The sequence below is a fragment of the Melanostigma gelatinosum genome (genome assembly GCF_949748355.1).
Source record: "Melanostigma gelatinosum genome assembly, chromosome: 24".
NCBI classification, from domain to species: Eukaryota; Metazoa; Chordata; class Actinopteri; order Perciformes; family Zoarcidae; genus Melanostigma; species Melanostigma gelatinosum.
This window is the reverse complement of record NC_136657.1, coordinates 8,130,720-8,147,847: the sequence shown is the minus strand read 5'-3', so window position 1 is coordinate 8,147,847 and position 17,128 is coordinate 8,130,720. Positions and strand designations below refer to the sequence as shown.

The 17,128-nt window shown below is 47.1% G+C and overlaps 1 protein-coding gene across 3 annotated transcripts in view; it reads left to right on the top strand.

The window, feature by feature from the left end:
* xirp2a (xin actin binding repeat containing 2a) overlaps positions 1 to 17,128 on the top strand; it is a 34,656-nt gene that overhangs the window by 3,686 nt on the left and 13,842 nt on the right. The window contains exons 2-3 of one of the 3 annotated variants that reach the window (XM_079296361.1): positions 7,627 to 7,723; positions 14,230 to 14,387. In XM_079296361.1, coding sequence (XP_079152487.1) covers positions 7,627 to 7,723; positions 14,230 to 14,387 — 255 coding nt within the window. Of the gene's footprint in view, positions 1 to 7,626; positions 7,724 to 11,089; positions 11,269 to 14,229; positions 14,388 to 17,128 lie in introns of those variants that run through there. The other 2 variants (XM_079296363.1, XM_079296362.1) reach the window with 2 other exon arrangements.

Below are 17,128 nucleotides of genomic sequence, written 5' to 3'. Positions count from 1 at the left end.
CACCGGCGTCCTCATCGAGTCCGTTGAGCTCGTAGAAATTCCATTAACTTTTACCAGCCATCGCTCTTCGTCTCACTTTCCCACATTTAAATCTTTTAATGGAGCCGGCAGCGGAGCCGCGCGGGCGTTGCGTCTGTTGTGTGATGACGACTTGTTGCTCGGCGCCGTAACAGTCGTGACGTGGTTACGTTATTTCCCCCAGAGGTATAGTGGAAGCATGTGCATATTCACTCCTCCGTATGCTAATCCTTTCACACAGCCGGGTAATGAATGCATATCTGCGGGCCTTTTTCCGTGCAGATTGTTGCGAGACTCGGATTATCTTTTCTCCAGCGTACTTTGACAGCCACAGCCCCGCGAGAGCATAAGTGCTCGACAATGAGCCAAAGAGCTCAAGGCCTGCTTTGTCAATCATTTCCTACAGCGGCTATGTCAATGCGAAGGCCGTCGCTGCCATTCATCGCTGCCAATGGCGAAAAAGAAAAGAAGAGGAAGCACTCTTCACAAAAACGTTCCCAATGCAAACATGTTTGCTGTGTCTCATAAACGCAATCAACCTCATGTCTGTATGCTGTTGTTCCCCGATGAGGTTACAGTTCAAGGCCTTTCCTCTTTGCAAGTATTTTTGCGAGCAACTCGGCACATTAAACAGTCATTACAATTTTGTCTCGTCGTTAAACTCCAGAAGAAGTCCACATGTGATGCGTTCGTTTTTACGGCTTTATTTTTTATTTCTTTTTTCGCATGGGGAAAAACGATCCAAGTTGAATTTGTGTTTAATATTCATCCGTGATTAACGTTTTATTGGAAACATGATTTTTCATGTGTTGAATGCTTGCCTGTAGACTGAAATATAGGTTATCGTAGCAAATAATTGGAATTCAGTAATTGTAAGTAATAATTGCACACCATCTGTATTTTCCTTGTAATTGGAGCCAAATTATTCACAATTATTCGCACCCATTCAATAATTGTCAGAATAGTTGCCGATGAATTTAATAGGTGACAACTGATCAAGTCATTTCTGCAGCTCTGCTGGGAATCCTAAGAAAATTAGACCCATTCAACAGTTCACCTAAAACCTCAACCTTATGGGTCAGGGGGTTACCGAAGTCGGTAGCTTCGTCCTCGAGTAACCTGCATGCCAGTCGGTGGCCGTCCATCCAGAAGCTATGAGAACGTTCTGTCTCGTGTTACGCATTTAAACCGGTATAGACTTAAATCCCCAGAACATCGAGGCATGCCGTATGTCAGGTTTCATGGTTTCGGTGTATATTTGGAGAGGCTGAAAACGGAGCCGGATCCCGAGCCTCGTCAGAGTCGTCGTGTATTAATAGTGGTAGCCGGGGACGTTGCATCGCTCAGCGAGCGTTAAGAGAGGCCGGGGCCTGATGAAAGAGGCTGAAATGTGATTTACATTCAGTGAGCGTAGGGCCATGTTTTGAAAGAGGGGACTGGCAGAGGGGATGGGAAGGCAAGGAAGATGGAGAGAGGGAGGGAGAGAGAGAGAGAGAGGGAGAGAGCAAATGGAAAGCCAGGTCATATTTCAGCAGGTAAAGCAGGCCAGAGTCTGATTAACTCACTATATTCATGTTTCAGTGATGATGGGCTTCATCAGGCCCCACTTCACCGACACTGATGCTTTTTTTTAACCCTTTTCTGAATTGGCTCTTGTCCCGCAGCTTTCTTTCCCCGGAGAAAGAAATCTGTCTGTCAGATTTCAGCCCCAGTTAAGAGCACTGATGATCGGGGGAGTCGGCCGATGAATACAGAACGAGCGGCTCTGCCACGGACGCGACATATATGACCGCGTTTGAATCTATTTGCCTTATTCTTTGGCCGAACTAGGGCGCTTCCACATCGCGTCATTTTATAATCTTACGTTGGTTTGAGAGCCGAATAGTGATGACTTTGCGTTGCCAGCTTTACTTGCCAAAAACAGTTTTCAAGCTTTAAAAAAAACTTCTTTAATATTTTCTCAGGTGAGAAAGTAAGCGCTTAGATTTCCAGTATGTTACCCGTTTATCTAAATGTACCTGCAAAAAGCAAATCTTCTTTTTTTGTCATTGCTCTTCTTTTCTTTGACTGTTTAGGCCTTGTTGCACAGTAATCAGAACATCTCTGTGAAATACGAGGCTTTGTGATGTAGAACGACCCAAACCTCCTCCTTTTGTGCCATGTTTGGTTTTATTGTTTGTACGAAGATGTAATGTGTTAGTTGGGGCGGTTGTCCTCTTTACAGACGCTTTGTTGCTGCCCAGGCAGCCCAAACAGCAGATTAGTTCCTGCCTCATTTAACTGTATAACCGTTTGCTATAAATGGCCGACTCCTTGTTGTGCTTAAAGTGTCTCTGACTGAAATCTTCCTCACTGAAGATTAGAAATAAACATCCATGTTGTCATTATACATAGGGGGCGACCGTGGCTCACTGGGTTAAGAGGGTCGTCTGGGAACCGGAAGGTCAACGGTTCGATCCCCGACTGGGACGTGTCACGTGTCGAAGTGTACCTGAGCAATACACTGAACCCCCGGCTCCCCGGGCGCTGATCACTGGCAGCCCACTGCTCCCTATGTACAGGGATGGGTCAAATGCAGAGATACATTTCGTGTATGTGTAAAAATATATATGACAATAAAAATGGTTTCTTCTTCTTTCTTCTACTGGCCTGATTCACAATATCAATTGTCCAGAGTGAAGATATTCATTAAAAAATAATATTACAATTTTTTTTTTTACATCGCTCCATGAAACAGCAGTTTAACAAAAGCATGACAAAGAGGAGAAACTGACTAAATGTTGCATCGTGTACCAAAGGAGACGCCATCAGGGGGAAACGCAAGAACAAAGGGAGGCAACATATGTGCCCTTTGCTGATATGCATCCGCTTCGGTATGAAACATCCCCTCTGTAATCTACATGTGATTCACACATCGCTGCAGGCGAAGCCCACTAGTGCTTGCAATATTGATGGGTCTCTGCGTAGTCACAATGAGGACAGCCGATGGAGACAAACAAAATAGTTTTCATACTTCTTCTTTTGCAAGAGGGAACGCTTAAGTTATGGACAAAAACACTGGCGAAAAAGAAAGCAGCTGCCAAAGAATCAAGAGGGAGGGAGGGACCTTCAAATGAACAATCACACAGTTGCATAACGCCAACAAGGAGGAAGCAGGAGAAGGCAACCGATTAGCCCTGAGAGGATGCATCCGACTGAGTTTGGTGACACCCCCCCCCCCCCCCCTGTTTTTTCTCTAGCGCCACCAGAAGGTCACATCGAGTGCAACTTCCACAACCACAGGTAATCCATCACAATAAACATGGAGCTTAAAGAGGCACTTCTAAATTGAATTATTATTATTATGCTCAAATTGAATGTCTCACCATCAATCACTTGACATTCAGCAGAGGAAATTAAGTCTCAGAAATACTCTTTGTTCCCTTAAAGAATTGATTTTCAGATCCATCCTTTGTACTGTAACCGCTGACTTTAACCTTGGCTTCACACGGCAACGTTTAGATTAAAATGTCGGTGTGAGTCCACATTTAACAAGCTAATTACATTGGCAGACATGTCAGAATGACGTGGGTAAATTAATGGAAATAAGACGGAACTGAGTCGATCTTTTCGTGCACATCACTCTTTTCTCACAATAGCGGCCTGTTTCAACCCGACTCTTTCCTCACGTAATGAACAAAAGCCTCTCTCTCTCTGGCACTCATTCATTCACTCATCTGTTCATTTACACAGGCTGAATGATTGAGATTGAGGCGTTGCAGCGTCTACAGCCAGCTGCAACCACCACGGCTGAGTGTTGAGGATGCAGGTCCTCCAAAAGCTGCGACAACCTCGGATTGTATTGACCGAGCATGCTGGGATATTTTTTTCAATTCGCTTTATTGAAACGCCAACATATTTCTTCCATTTCCACCAATGGACCCTTCCAAGTGCTACACACTGTTCCTTTAAGACAGCCAGACCGAACTGGACTCGTTGTGCGATGCAGACCAGCAACAAACACATTTGGTTGCTGCTCGTCCTGCGCAGCAAGTGTGGGAGTTCCAAATGACTGCCGGGACCTTTTTGGCTCAGCACTTTGAACGATTGGAGAAGGTCAGGCGTGTTGACCGGGACGAGTCCAAAGCAACCGGTTGCCTCGATCGGCCCGCTGGTTTGTTTGCTGTTGCAGAGTCTCATGAGTCATGTTTTGAGAGCAGCCACTTGTCTGTTGTGCCAGCGAACCCATGAGGCAGCTTCCCCAGCCAGAAGCACTCGGTCCAAGAGCTTGACAGAGGGAGCGTGCACGTGGCTGCACTGTACATGTAAATACAGCGTCTGTGTCCACATGCTCGGATTCACTCGCGGATGCAACAAGGCATCCTTTGATTCCAAACGCAGGAGCCAAACAGTGAGTCATGTGATGCTTGGCAGGTCACTCTGCGTGCACCAGCTCGTGCTACTCCGGGCGTTAAATGGACTGAGGACATGGGGGGGGGGGGGGGTGAAGCCTTCTGAATGCATTTGAGAGGTTCAGAATACGGGAGAGCAAAGAAGCCCGCCTTACCGCTGTAAGACGATCAGTATTTTGAAGACGCACTCGAGCTGTCTCTGCACACACAGAAGAAAAGAGAAGGTGGAAAGACTCAATATAGAGGACAGGGAGGACAAGGTAGGGAAATAAAAGAGAAGCAATCCCAAAATAAGATCTGTTTTAAGGAGTACATGCCGTTGAGGCGGGTGCTCTCTCCTCCAAAAAGTCACACCTGATATCGAACCGGCTGATTTTATCGATTGGCGCTGCTGCTGCTGCTGCTTCACCGACTCTGGCAAAAAGCACTCGGAGCCATTTCTGAGCTATTTGAGTCCAAAGTAGTTCAGGTGCCAGCAGAGATGGGGAGCAGCTCTTGGTTTTGTGCAAGCTACACATGATCAACAGACGCCTTTAAACACGAACCCTGAGGCGTCCTTAAACTGCACACTGCTGGAAACTCAGTGCAGTCTCACTTAAACAACTTATTCGACACCGACGAGGCCAGGAAGTGGGATATACGGCCAAGTAGCGGTCAATGTCAGCAGTCTTTTTTTGGCTGATATCCAAATGTCACCCAGTACCTCACCAGAGTAGTTGGGGAATACACTAGCTTAATAGCTCGGTTATTTAAAAATGGCAAGTTTGTCATGACTAATCTCTCTGACCAAAAAAAAAGCTACCACGAGCATACTAAGGATGTACTTTAGTTTACTTTAGTTTTATCCTCTGTTCAGCAAATGCTAAATGATCCCTCGCCGATCCATCGAAATGAAAAATGTGATTCTGGAGTAAAGTCCAGGATTGACTCGTAGTTAAACCCACGCGATCCAGGTTAAGAGTATCACATCGTGTAAGAAACGGTTGCATTCTGACATCTCACTTGGGTTGAGGACAAATGTAACATTTGGACTCAGTTCCTGACTAATTGCCTTATCAGGACCGACATTTTTCCAACAGGGCTGACACAGGAGAGGAGAGAGGACATTTGAGGAGAGGAGAGAGGACAGCTCTCCTCAGAGACCCTCAATGCACCGCGGCATGTCATTAAAGCACCACGAGACGCCGCACCGCTTGTTAGAGGACGAAAATGTCAACCGCTGACATGAAACAATCGGCGTAAAAATTGTGAAATCCGCGGGATCGGTCGACGCTCTGGCGATTGTCTCCTCCTAACAGGTGACTGTGTGACGGTGTCACCTCCCCAGGCTAGCAGTGTGCTACTTCCTGTTACCATGGTTTCACTATTCAAGCCTCTCGTAGGCGTCTGTCACGTGTGACATAGTCCCAGATGGCGAGCGTTGGTTTCATTAGCTGAGCTACTTTTTTTTTTTTTTTTTAAGAGGATCCTGTGATTTCAATTTATTTTTTTTGTTCTCGGGGATTATCTATCGCGACAGGCCCGGCAACGTCTACACACATTTCACATTACACTGTCCCTTCTTAACTCTGTCAGTCTGTAGATCCTCAGAGACCCCCCCCCCCCTCTTCCTCTGCCAAACAGAACATATGGCGGGGACTCAAAGCGAGATGGCACTTGTTTTGACGGTTGCATGAGACATTGGGCCGTGACACCCGGATGTTGTATTTCATAAGCTGGATAACTGCCGTCCTCACTGCTGATTGATGGATTCATATCAGGAAATACCTTTTTAGACCTTTACTGTGTTCCTCTATAATCATTTATTCTGTTCTATTAATGCGCAGAGCGCAATCCTTCAAACCGCGTTCCCCTCCCACACACGCTTCCCGTACTCGATGCATAATTTACTGCCGACATTGGCTTTAAGTGAGGCGTAAACAAGCCCATCAGACGACCAAAGAGAGATGAATGTTTCAATCCCTTTAATGGCTTTTCGTTCAGCGGCGTTCACTTCTGGAACCGGCCGTAATGAACTCCAGCCACCGCGGACTCGCACACACATTCCTCTCACACTTGCCCGTGAAAGGTCCACGCCGCTCGTGCACTTAATCATCCCCAAAGTGAGGCCCGAGTGTGGACAATGCTGCGTTTAATACCGGCTGTGGGACGCAGAGTTAGCAGGGCCGTGTGCTTTAGCTCAGCGATTTTGAGCTTCACTCGATGTGAATGCTGCTTCACACAGAGAGATGGAGAGAGAGAGACAGAACGGAGAAGATGATGCTTTCATAGGAATACTGTAGGAAATATGCAAATCACCGTGCATGTCTTCGGGGGATTTGCTAAATGGGATTTTTGAGGACAATGTTTTGTCCTTTGGTGCGTTTCTTAAATTATAGTTGACACCTTCCTCAGAGAGAGGGAGAGCCACACTAGACAGATACAGGCGTGTGTGTGTGTGTGTGTGTGTCAGTCAGTGGTTATGCAGAGTTAATGCGTGTTTGTTCACACTCCGCGTTGACGCCCGGCAAGACGCTGTCGGAAGAACGCTCCTGGGAATACATTTGATTTGCAAATTAAATACGCACCCACACTTTAGCAAATACACACACACACACACACACACACACACACACACACACACACACACACACAGACACAGGTGTGTTTGTGCCCCGCGGGGATGATTTGCAAGTGAACAGGCGTTGTTGCACGGGCTGACAACACGCTTCCTGGGCAACAACAAGCCTGTATGCATCAAGGACGAGCCATTTACCAGCGATGTAGCTTTCATCAATGGCAGCATGTGGAAACACCTTCGGCTGCTGCGAGAGTGGCTCTATTAAAATGTAACCAAGTCCTGTTTGCACTAACTTTCCAGCCAATGCCCGCCGCTCACATTGTGGTCAAGGACGTCTCTCTTTACACTCACGTGTGTGTGTGTGTGTGTGTGTGTGTGTGTGTGTGTGTGTGTGTGTGTGTGTGTGTGTGTGCAGCTCCAGACGACAGCAACAAAGTTTCACTGGAAACAAAGTTTCACTGGAACCCAGAGCTTAAATGTCACCTTTTGACGCCTGGCTGTGTCATTTTTCATACTTTAGGGTGTGTGTGTGTGTGTGAGGGCAATTTGGTCACAGCCCAGCTGGTTTCGATGACCCCCTCTCCATCTCCCTGGTGAGAACAGCGCAGGTGTTTTCTCTGATAGCTCGCTCTCTCTCTCTCTCTCTCTCTCAACCAGGAAGTGACAGCCGTCCACGCCTCCTCCTCCAAAAGAGTGACGTCCGGCACGCACACACACACTGACCCATCTACAGATCAGACCATGGCAGCTCTTTGTGAGTACCTCCTTGTTTTTCATTTGGGAATAAAATAAAGTTCCAGAAGGCTTTGATGCAACAGCCGATGTGTTGTGGCATATGACGGGAGGCCCACGGCTCTCTGATTGCAGAACGGTTGCACTAGTCTGCCACGCAAACAGGCGCATAGTTAATGCCACGCTGTGTCGCATTTGTTCTGTGAGATAAACATTTGGCAGAAATCAGCTTTTTGAAAACTAGATTGTTCATTGTTGGATAAGGCTGCCGCCCTGGCAGTTTTTTTAATGGGAAGCCGTGGGCTCGCGAGATACCGAGCTTCCATTACTGCGATAGCGACGCGGCGGTGGATACCTGCAGCTTGTTTCCCACTGACGCTGATAGCCGTGCACTCACAGATGGAGCTTACAGTGCAAGGTACAGTCCACTTTTAACTCTGTGAGGATCACAAACGCACTACAGGGAGCAAGCGCTTTCATGTCGCCTCTGCAAGTCCCTAAATCTCCGTGCCGTGTCTGAAATTGGAGCTTCTTGACAATCCCGTTGTCCCGACTGAGCGACGACTTTTGTCTCCGCTGACGCTCAATCTGCCGGGGTCAAACGACAGGAGCTGTTCCCCCGCAAAGCCTCTGCATTTGAATAACTGCGCTTTAAACAGATGCAAAGCTCGCCTCTAAATCTCCACGCTTGTTCACTTGTTTCCTCTCGTATTACACGTGAAACTGCGGCTGGCTTTGTGGCACACACACACACACACACACAGTGGTGGGAGGGAAATGTAAATTTTATTCTACCATTCAAAAGTGTGTGTACACATTCATATCAGTCTGTGGCTGATTCGACTTGTCAGCCACACTTGGCCCAAGAGAATTCCTCAAAGTGTGCAATCGCTGCCAGTTGGCGCTGGATTTGCCAAAAAAATACGTTTTTGTGTTTTTAATTAATCTCCTCCCAGATTTGCCTGCCAAACGATGATGTCTTTATAATATTATCCTCAGGAGAAACAAATAGTTTCTTGCTGTCAGTTGCAGGTTTGATCCCCTTAGTGCTAATTTGCGTCCCATAATAGCCACTAAGACGCGATTGATGTCTGGAAATTGACGTTTGACGATATTGTGTATCGATGTGAGGCTGGGAAATGGTTCCTCAGGGTGAACCAATAGAATGTCTTTACACTGAATTCTTATGATGACGCTGTCAATCAGTGGATGAATTAGATTTTCTTGTTGTCCGTCATTTTGACGGACAGGGTCTGCCAGGATCTATTATTAAATGTCTTTTAAATGTAACATTTTTAATGATAAGACATTGAAGTCAGCTGATAATATAGCTACAGTAGAGGAGAGAGAGAGACTTTAAATCTTAGGAATCTATTTGACATTATCTAACGGTTCCTATTTGTGGCCGCAGTTCAGCAAAAGTGACGTCGTCTCACTTTAAAGGAATAGTTTGACGTGTTGTGACTCGTGCGTATTGACAGGGGGGAAGCATTATAGAGGCTACAAACACCCACAATGCAATGCTCTCTCACCCTGCAGGACTAAAACAGGAACTTGTTGGGGATTGGTAGCTCAGTGTTCCCACAGAGATGAAATACCCCTCGACTCATTAGCATTGATTAGCACATCCCTATCCAACCCAGATAGACGCTAAATCTCTTTATTGGCAATTTACTCTGACAAATTAAAGATACAAATGGCGTTCAGCACTTTATTTTCTGGAAGTTGTTTTAGTTTGATACTCGCTTGAATGTGCACTGACTCTGGACTTCAGTTTGGGGATCTTCTAAGGCTCCTTCATTAGGCATTCCACCGGAGTATGTTTATTTTCCACCTCAGGAACAGGAAATCCATGTGCAATTTCAGTGGGATTATCAGCAGAGTGCAGCTTCTCGTCAAGCCCGATACCCACGCTGTTCTCCAGTCTGTGTGCAGGGGGTGGGCTGCCGAGAACACCTCGTGTTTCAAGTGTGAGGTCAGCCGACAGTCATCATCGCGGCACATAATATGGAGAGAATAGACGTAAATGACTCCCGTAGTTGTACGAGCTGGATGCTCACTCTGTATTGGAGGTTAGGAAAAACGAAAGGTGAGCTCACTGGTTTAGAAGAGGACCTTTGCCATTGCTTTAACAGTACGATCTTCCTATTATCTACAAACTGATCACCTGTGCTTTGAAAAAAAGGTTCAGAGACGTCTCGTTGGACGGCGTACAGTGTACAAGACGGAGGTCTTGCAAAATAAAAAATGTGATGGAAAAAAGCTGTAACTTATAATTACAAACTTTTTCAAAGTAATGGTTCACGATCGCAAAATAACGACTTGGTGTCGCAAAATAATGAGGACCTTTCTGCTGGTAAAAATGTTTACTGTCATTTTGCTCATTATTTTGAGATAACTGTCGCTTTTTGAGAAATGTTCTTGTTATTTGCATTATTAAGTCATTATTGCTAGAAGAGTGATCATTATTTTCAGATTCAAAGTCACAAGATACCTGCTTGGACCTAAAAGAGAAGGTTGACACCACTCATGTACGCTAGATATGAAGCCAGAGCTAGCAGCTGGTTAGCTTAGCTTAGCATAAAGCCTGGGAGCAAGGGGAAACAGCTAGCCTGGCTCGCTCCAAAGTTAAAAAAGTATTTGAAACGCAGTAAAGTTGTGGTTTTACAAATGGTTATATGCTGGAACTATTTCTTGGCGGCCGTGACTTCCTGCGCGTAGCGAACAAACAGTGATGTAACTTCCTGTGAACTTGTTGTTTTTCACGTCTCCGTTTGTGTCCTGGTTAAACAAACGACGTTTCATTTTGTGAGCTGTGAAGGTGCCGTTTGATGTGCGTTTTGAACACTGGACGAAGCCAGACTTTGCTTCCAGTCTTTATGCTAAGCTAGGCTAATCACCTCCCGGCCCCACCACTAAGACAGTGAATAGGCACATTTCCTAAAACGTAGAACTGTTCTTTAAAGAGAATCTGACTAATCTTATGTCACGATGTCATAGGATATATATATACAGCACAAGTATAGCCCCCCTCACTTTCCCAGAGTCTGTCTGCAGCCGTGTGATTGCCTGTTGCCTATTAAGCAATGCGTGACATCTATCTCCGCGGTGTCCTGGATCATGAAATGCCATGATATTTACCACGCTAACGAGCAGTGATTTCAAATGCCAAATGTGTCTCTGCGAACATGAAGGATGTACCAAGTGTCTGGCGGCGTGGGACGTCTGTGTCCATAAGACGACTGTGACATAAGGCTAAGGGCATGTTGGGTACCTCGATACTCCGTTCTAAAAAAAGGCCAGCCCACCTCCCCTCTCCTCCCCCCTCCAAGTCACTCCTATTTATTTACAAAGGGGACTTCTAAAATAAAATCAGCTGTCACTGGACGCCTCACTGAGCACTCTGCTGGAGCTGGTCTCCAAGCCTCGCCGTCCGTCTCTGCCTGGGATTTGCTTTCTGTGTCGGGTCAACGCTGGGCGACTTTTAAATTCTCTGCTGATCCAAGGCCTTTATCTGTTGGATTGTATTGGCTGACGTGCAGAGCAGCCTGCGCCCAGTTAAAGAAGGTGAGTTATCTGTGGGGACGATCAGTATTTCAAGGCTGACTCTTGTATCAACACGAGCCCCGCTGTCGGCGCCGCTCCTTCAGGGGGATTTTCCACCGTAGCTCAAGTGGTAGGAGACAAATTGGAAACGGTGGATGACATTTTAGCTGATCATCAATCGGGTTTGACGTGCCCCCGGCCGGCTGCGCAAACATCTCGGGTGAAAGTGTGAAATAAGATGAAGTGGAGGGGCTGTTTTGGTTGGTCGGCGCTGGAGTGATATTGCGGTACGTCTCAAGGATTCGGCTCGGATTTTGCACACTGTCATAAAACATGCATGGGCCCTTCCGGTTTCCTTCCACCCGACATAACCGGCAGCAATCCGACCCTGCATATTCTTAAAGCGTTGCAAATCGGGAGACAAAGTGCTTAGACTAGCACAAGGAAGCACCCGAGGGCGATCCGGCTTCCACGTAAGGAAGTTATTTTGATAGATTTGACAGCTCAATTATTGCGCCTGTTTTGCTTTCCTCGGTGTGAAGAAATCGCCCGCCACGGCTGACATTTCAATTAGTGTAGCTCGATTTGCCTCTCCTCGATGAAAACACTCACCGGCCAAAAGCTCTGGTCAGTAAGTACTGAACGGAAAATTGGGTCGCTTCAGGGTTCCGTTGTGAGGAGAGGGTGACACCTCTGCGATTGGGGGACGGCCTCTGCCTGACACAGATCTGCGGGCCTCCATCCAGCTCTGAGCTCGGAAGCCACGCTGCCTCACCCTTTGCGCGGTTAAGCTCTGAAATGACTGCCTTTGTTCTTTTTCTCTCTTTCCCGCCCCTCACCTCCTCACTTCCAGCCGGCAGCACCGCCACGCGTCTGATGGCTCTGACGCAGGCCAGCAGGGCCGTGACGGGGAGGTGAAACGGGCCCCGCTCGGCTCAATATAGCCGCGCACACACCGGCAGCAGCGTGGCCCTCCCCCGTTGACTTTTCCCGGCCTCTCTGGCTCACATTACCCCCCCCCCCCCCCCCCCCCCAGCCGGGTGCCATCACTTGTGCCGTCGCCGTGATTTGAAACGATAAGAAGCCAATACTCTGAGAGGAAGAAAATAATCGTGAGTGTGGAAGTTATTGTGCCTCTAAGCAGTTCAATATGCTGTCCGTGAAAAGCAGCAATGATTTATTGTATCTGATATCAACACCACACTGTAAACAGCCTTCATTATATTGGGACATCTTAAGCAATGAGAAAGCTCTTATTAATGCTAATTAAACATCCGCTGGTGCCGGTACTAATTAGTGGCAGCGTAGTCGAGTCTCAGGAAACATCTCGTATCTCATTAGAAGTTCTTTCAATTGTGCCTTTACTTTGTTTCCTTCCTCTTCCTTCCTCTCCCTTCACGCACACTTCCACTCCTCAAATCCCCCTGGAACATGACGCTGCAGACAGAGCCCGGTTATAGAAAGGCTCTCCAGTCAGCACCCCTCCTCCCCTCCTCCCCCTGGTTGCCTCACCTCCATGCTATGGGAGCTTTGCATACGGCATTCCCTTCTCTGAAGCCAGAGATATCCAAAGCACTGGTGTCACCGCTCTGGAGCATCAGAAGCCCCACGTCTCCGACAGATCCGGACCGTGACGTAGACCTTTGTCTCTGGTGATAAATGAGGGCATTATCCTTGCGTTTCTGTCACCGAGCCGGTATTGGGCGACACGTCAGCCTCAGCCGTTGGATTTCTGACTCATATTTATAGGATGTTTATTTTCAGATGCTGCCGTCTCGGGCAGCCTATTTGTCCGACGGGTTATCGGTTACACTAACATGCCGGACGTAGCAGAAAGCTAAAAGTGGCGGGATGAGGAGAGCGTGCTCTTGTCAGTCGCTTCTGAACTAAGGTCACACCAGGAAGTGGCACAACGACATTCATCCGTGCTTTGTTCCAAAATGTGTTTCATAGGAGCTCATCTATTGTTAAACGCCATCATAAAGAAGCAGCTCTCTTGACGATGCACAACAATGGAAGCTGCTGTCTGTAACTCGTTCCTCTTTTGTGGCGATGCCACTTCGACAGCAGGTGAAATCAAATCGGATGATTCATCGCGGCTCATAAGCTGCGTCAGGTTTCCTCCTTTTTGGACTCTCTCTCTGCTCCCTCAGGGCAGAAGTGAACTACAACTCCCAATGGGAGTAGAGGATGAGGAAACACTTCAGAGCCAACAGCTCCTACTGTTACACAACTTTATTGGTCGTTGGCGCAGAGAGTGGTGGACTTCTTCATTTAGACTACAAGGCTACCAGGAGAGGGCTATATCAAGCCAGAGTCGTCATATAAGTGGACTTAGAGAAGCGTTAGGACAGACTGAACAGTGTGTGCTACACCACTAAGCACTGGATCTGCTACTAATCTCTCTCCTAGCACAGCAACGAGAGGAAGAAGCAGCTGCTGTCAAACTTTTGAAGGAGAACTCGCGCTGAACCTCCACTCTGGCGCTCGCGTACATGAGATATATGCTATAATGTAGTGGGAAAGCACAACATGGAGGCCTTTCAAGATGGCAAAAGGTTACAGCGAGAGCACATAATGAGAGAGAATCATTTCTATTTTGGGTCTGTCTCATCCCACGGCGTTGCTGCCCGTAGAGAGAGAGAGATAACATACCAAGAGCAAAAGGTCCGGTGTGGGCGTATGCTGCACCTTAATGGAGCCTTCTATGTTGCCTAATGATGTAGCACAGAGAAGTCAAATGTAAAATGACTGGTCTTCTCTAATTGGCTATCTGCAGGGACGTGTCGCGCAAAATGAAGTATCGTACAGTAGTGCTTTGTGGTTGATGTGTATTCCGCTTCGGTATTTGTGTTTTGCCTCCGGCCACATTTGGTTAAAACATCCGCAGTAAAAGCCACCTACATTGAGTGCGTCCGTGTGTTTATTTCCTTTTCATGAAGTCGGTGTGGTATTTGTGTGAGGTTCATTTCTTTGTGTTAGCTGCAGGCAGCGAAGGTAGATCCACGCCAGGACGTCCGGAGGACAGGGCCCCGAGCGCCGAGGACCAGGAGGGCGAGCCGGTGTCGGTGAAAGAGCGGCTGGCCATGTATCAGGCCGCCGTGTCCAAGAAGGAAACCGGAGGTTCCTCCTCTGCCGCGGTAAGACGCTGCTTCCACGTGGGCGTAAGGAGAGACGGCAGGCAGTCACAGACACTGATGTTTATGACCGTTTGATTCTCCCCAAAGTAGGAATGTGCTGTCACTGAACGCTGTCTCGCTTGTAAGGTACTTAGTTGAAAGACAGACCAGGGGGCCGTAGGACATCTGGTGGGATGGAAGCATTATTTGTCAAAGTGTCATAAGGCTCAGTACTGGATGGGAGAACCAGTCCTCTAGAGTGCGGATGGGAGCCGGGGGAGTCATGTGACAGTCATTTCATACATTCATAGCATACCATTCATCGCTCAACGTAAAGTTACACAATTTCAGACAATTTCTCCGAATACATGCCATTTAAAAGTAGAATTACTGATGGCGTCCGTAAACCGACATAAAAACAGTGAAGTTTAGGCTCCTGGTCGTTCCCTCAACGCTCCAGGTTCAAATGCACACTTAAGCTGATGTTGAACGTATTTAATGTAAAAAGTGAAATATGAATTACTATTTAGAGCGTTCATTGTGTTGTACAAACTGGTTATTTCTGTCATAATGGGAAACTGTCATTGCTCAGGCCTAACGGGTGTGTATGCAGTGGCAACATACAGGCAAGGAGAGCCACACACACACACACACACACACACACCTTGTGTCGTTTTAACTGCATCTGTAGAGAGGAAAACCATCCAGCGCGCCTTCACACTTAAATTAAACACAATAACCCGTGTGCATATCCCTGAGTCATTGGTCATAACCAAGAACAAAAAGGCCCCCGCAGCTTTGCAGTGCATTCATGCACTTCATGAACCCAATGATTTAACTGTGTGAGCGCTTAGTCAGCCAAGGCCACTGCAGTGTGTCGGTAGCCCTCCTGCTCTCTGCTGCGCTCCACAGCTACAGGGCACAACAGCTCGTTGCTTATTTACTGATGGAGCACGTGGAGGTTTTGTGCAGATATAATGGAATACAAGCTGCTGAGCATGTGTAATGTGGGAGGGGCAAATGTTTACAAGTCTGTTCAGAGGGTACTGTCCGAACACCAAACCAAAAGCTCGACACTGCAGAACCCCGTGTCCTCTGTCCTTTGTCCTTTTTATTTGATATATAAATGGATCCCCCGGTTTAACGATCATCTCGGCTTCGGAGCCAAATGCAGTGATCCAAACCTCGCTTCCAATCCTTGAATCTGTTGGTCCGTTAGGTGATAAATAATCAATGTCCAGCATGTCAGTCACGAGGCCACACTGCTGTTAACAGAGGACGACCTGCCACCTTCTGGGGTCTTTGCGCATGACGAGACACAGCAGCTGCATTCTCTGTTTTACAGTCGTCTCCAAACGACTGCAATGGATTTAAAGCCAAATTGAAAAACTTAAGATAAAGTATTTAAGCATTAAAAACAACAATTGAGACTAATGATAGTAATAACTGAAAGTTGTCCCCTACATTGCGGCGTGATTAGATTTCATGAGTGAGTGCATTAACTGTCAGCTGGTCGGTAGAGTAACAAGCCACTCCAGGCTACGTTTCACCGCCATTTCAGAACAGATGAGCGCTGCTGTTAACACACGAGTGCTTTTCTAGCGTCACTCACATCAAGAGGCCTGTTACGTTTTACGACTCATAATTATGCTTAAAATAACAACCAGCAGACAAATTCAATAAAGCCTTTATCTTTTGTAGTTTTAATACCAAGAGCTAAGAATATTAAACATTGACGGTGTGGCAACCGCCCCAACCTTCCTGACAGCTGAGTGTGTGTGTGTGTGTGTGGGGGGGGGTCTTGTTTTTCCCCTGTACCTTTGCAGCTGTTGTCTGCATGTCCACACACGTGTGGCAGGTTGTTTAAAGATAGCAGGACCCCTGATGGACACACCGCTCAGTCTGTCCAGTCCGTCATCCAGCAGCTATGTCTCCTCACCCCGTTGTCGCTCCCCAACTCGTCAAACACTGACGCCTGGTCAGTGCAACCTCGGCGTCTGACACAAGGCAGCATTCAGTGTCTGTATGACGCGCCGGGCTTCATACTAACTCTGATGCAAACCTATCCCCGTCACGAGACGGTCCGAGCAGCTGGCCGAGTATATAGAGCTTGATGGGAGGAGGTCTGGGTTGAGTAACATGCGTACTTAACTAACGGCAGTTACATAACAAACATACTGCTTTCACACAAACCGCAACCTTTTCTTAAAACGAAGCAAGTAGCTTTGTTGAGTAAGTAAACCTAAAAATGAAACTGTACGTTTTTTATGAACACTGAAGTTTATTTTGAAAAGACACGATCCGTGTTTCCTGTGTACGTCACAGTGTGAAAGCTACCGGGCTGCTGACCCGGGGTCGATGTTTGGCTGGTTGGGAGTGAGAATGTGTTCTCCTAATATCTGCGCTGGAACATACAGTACTCATCTGCTCCGGTGAACCCTGCTGACCCCGTCTAAAGAGCACCCGCTCTGAGGACACGGCCATTTCAATGAGATGTTGATTTTATGTTACGTCAACGCAGCTATTGTACCCAGAGGTAGTCAAATATTGATAACATGGTGCCCTGCCATTAAATGTTGCTGACCTGAACTCCTCTGCAATAACTTGCAAAGTGCACTGTACCTCTTATTTGCATTAAAAAGGAAGGGTCACACACACACACACACACATATAGCAGAGAGCTTCACGTATACATTGCTCTTCCCCAGAGGCTGCATGCAGACTCCTTCATATAAATGTTTTATTAAGAAAGTAATTGACAA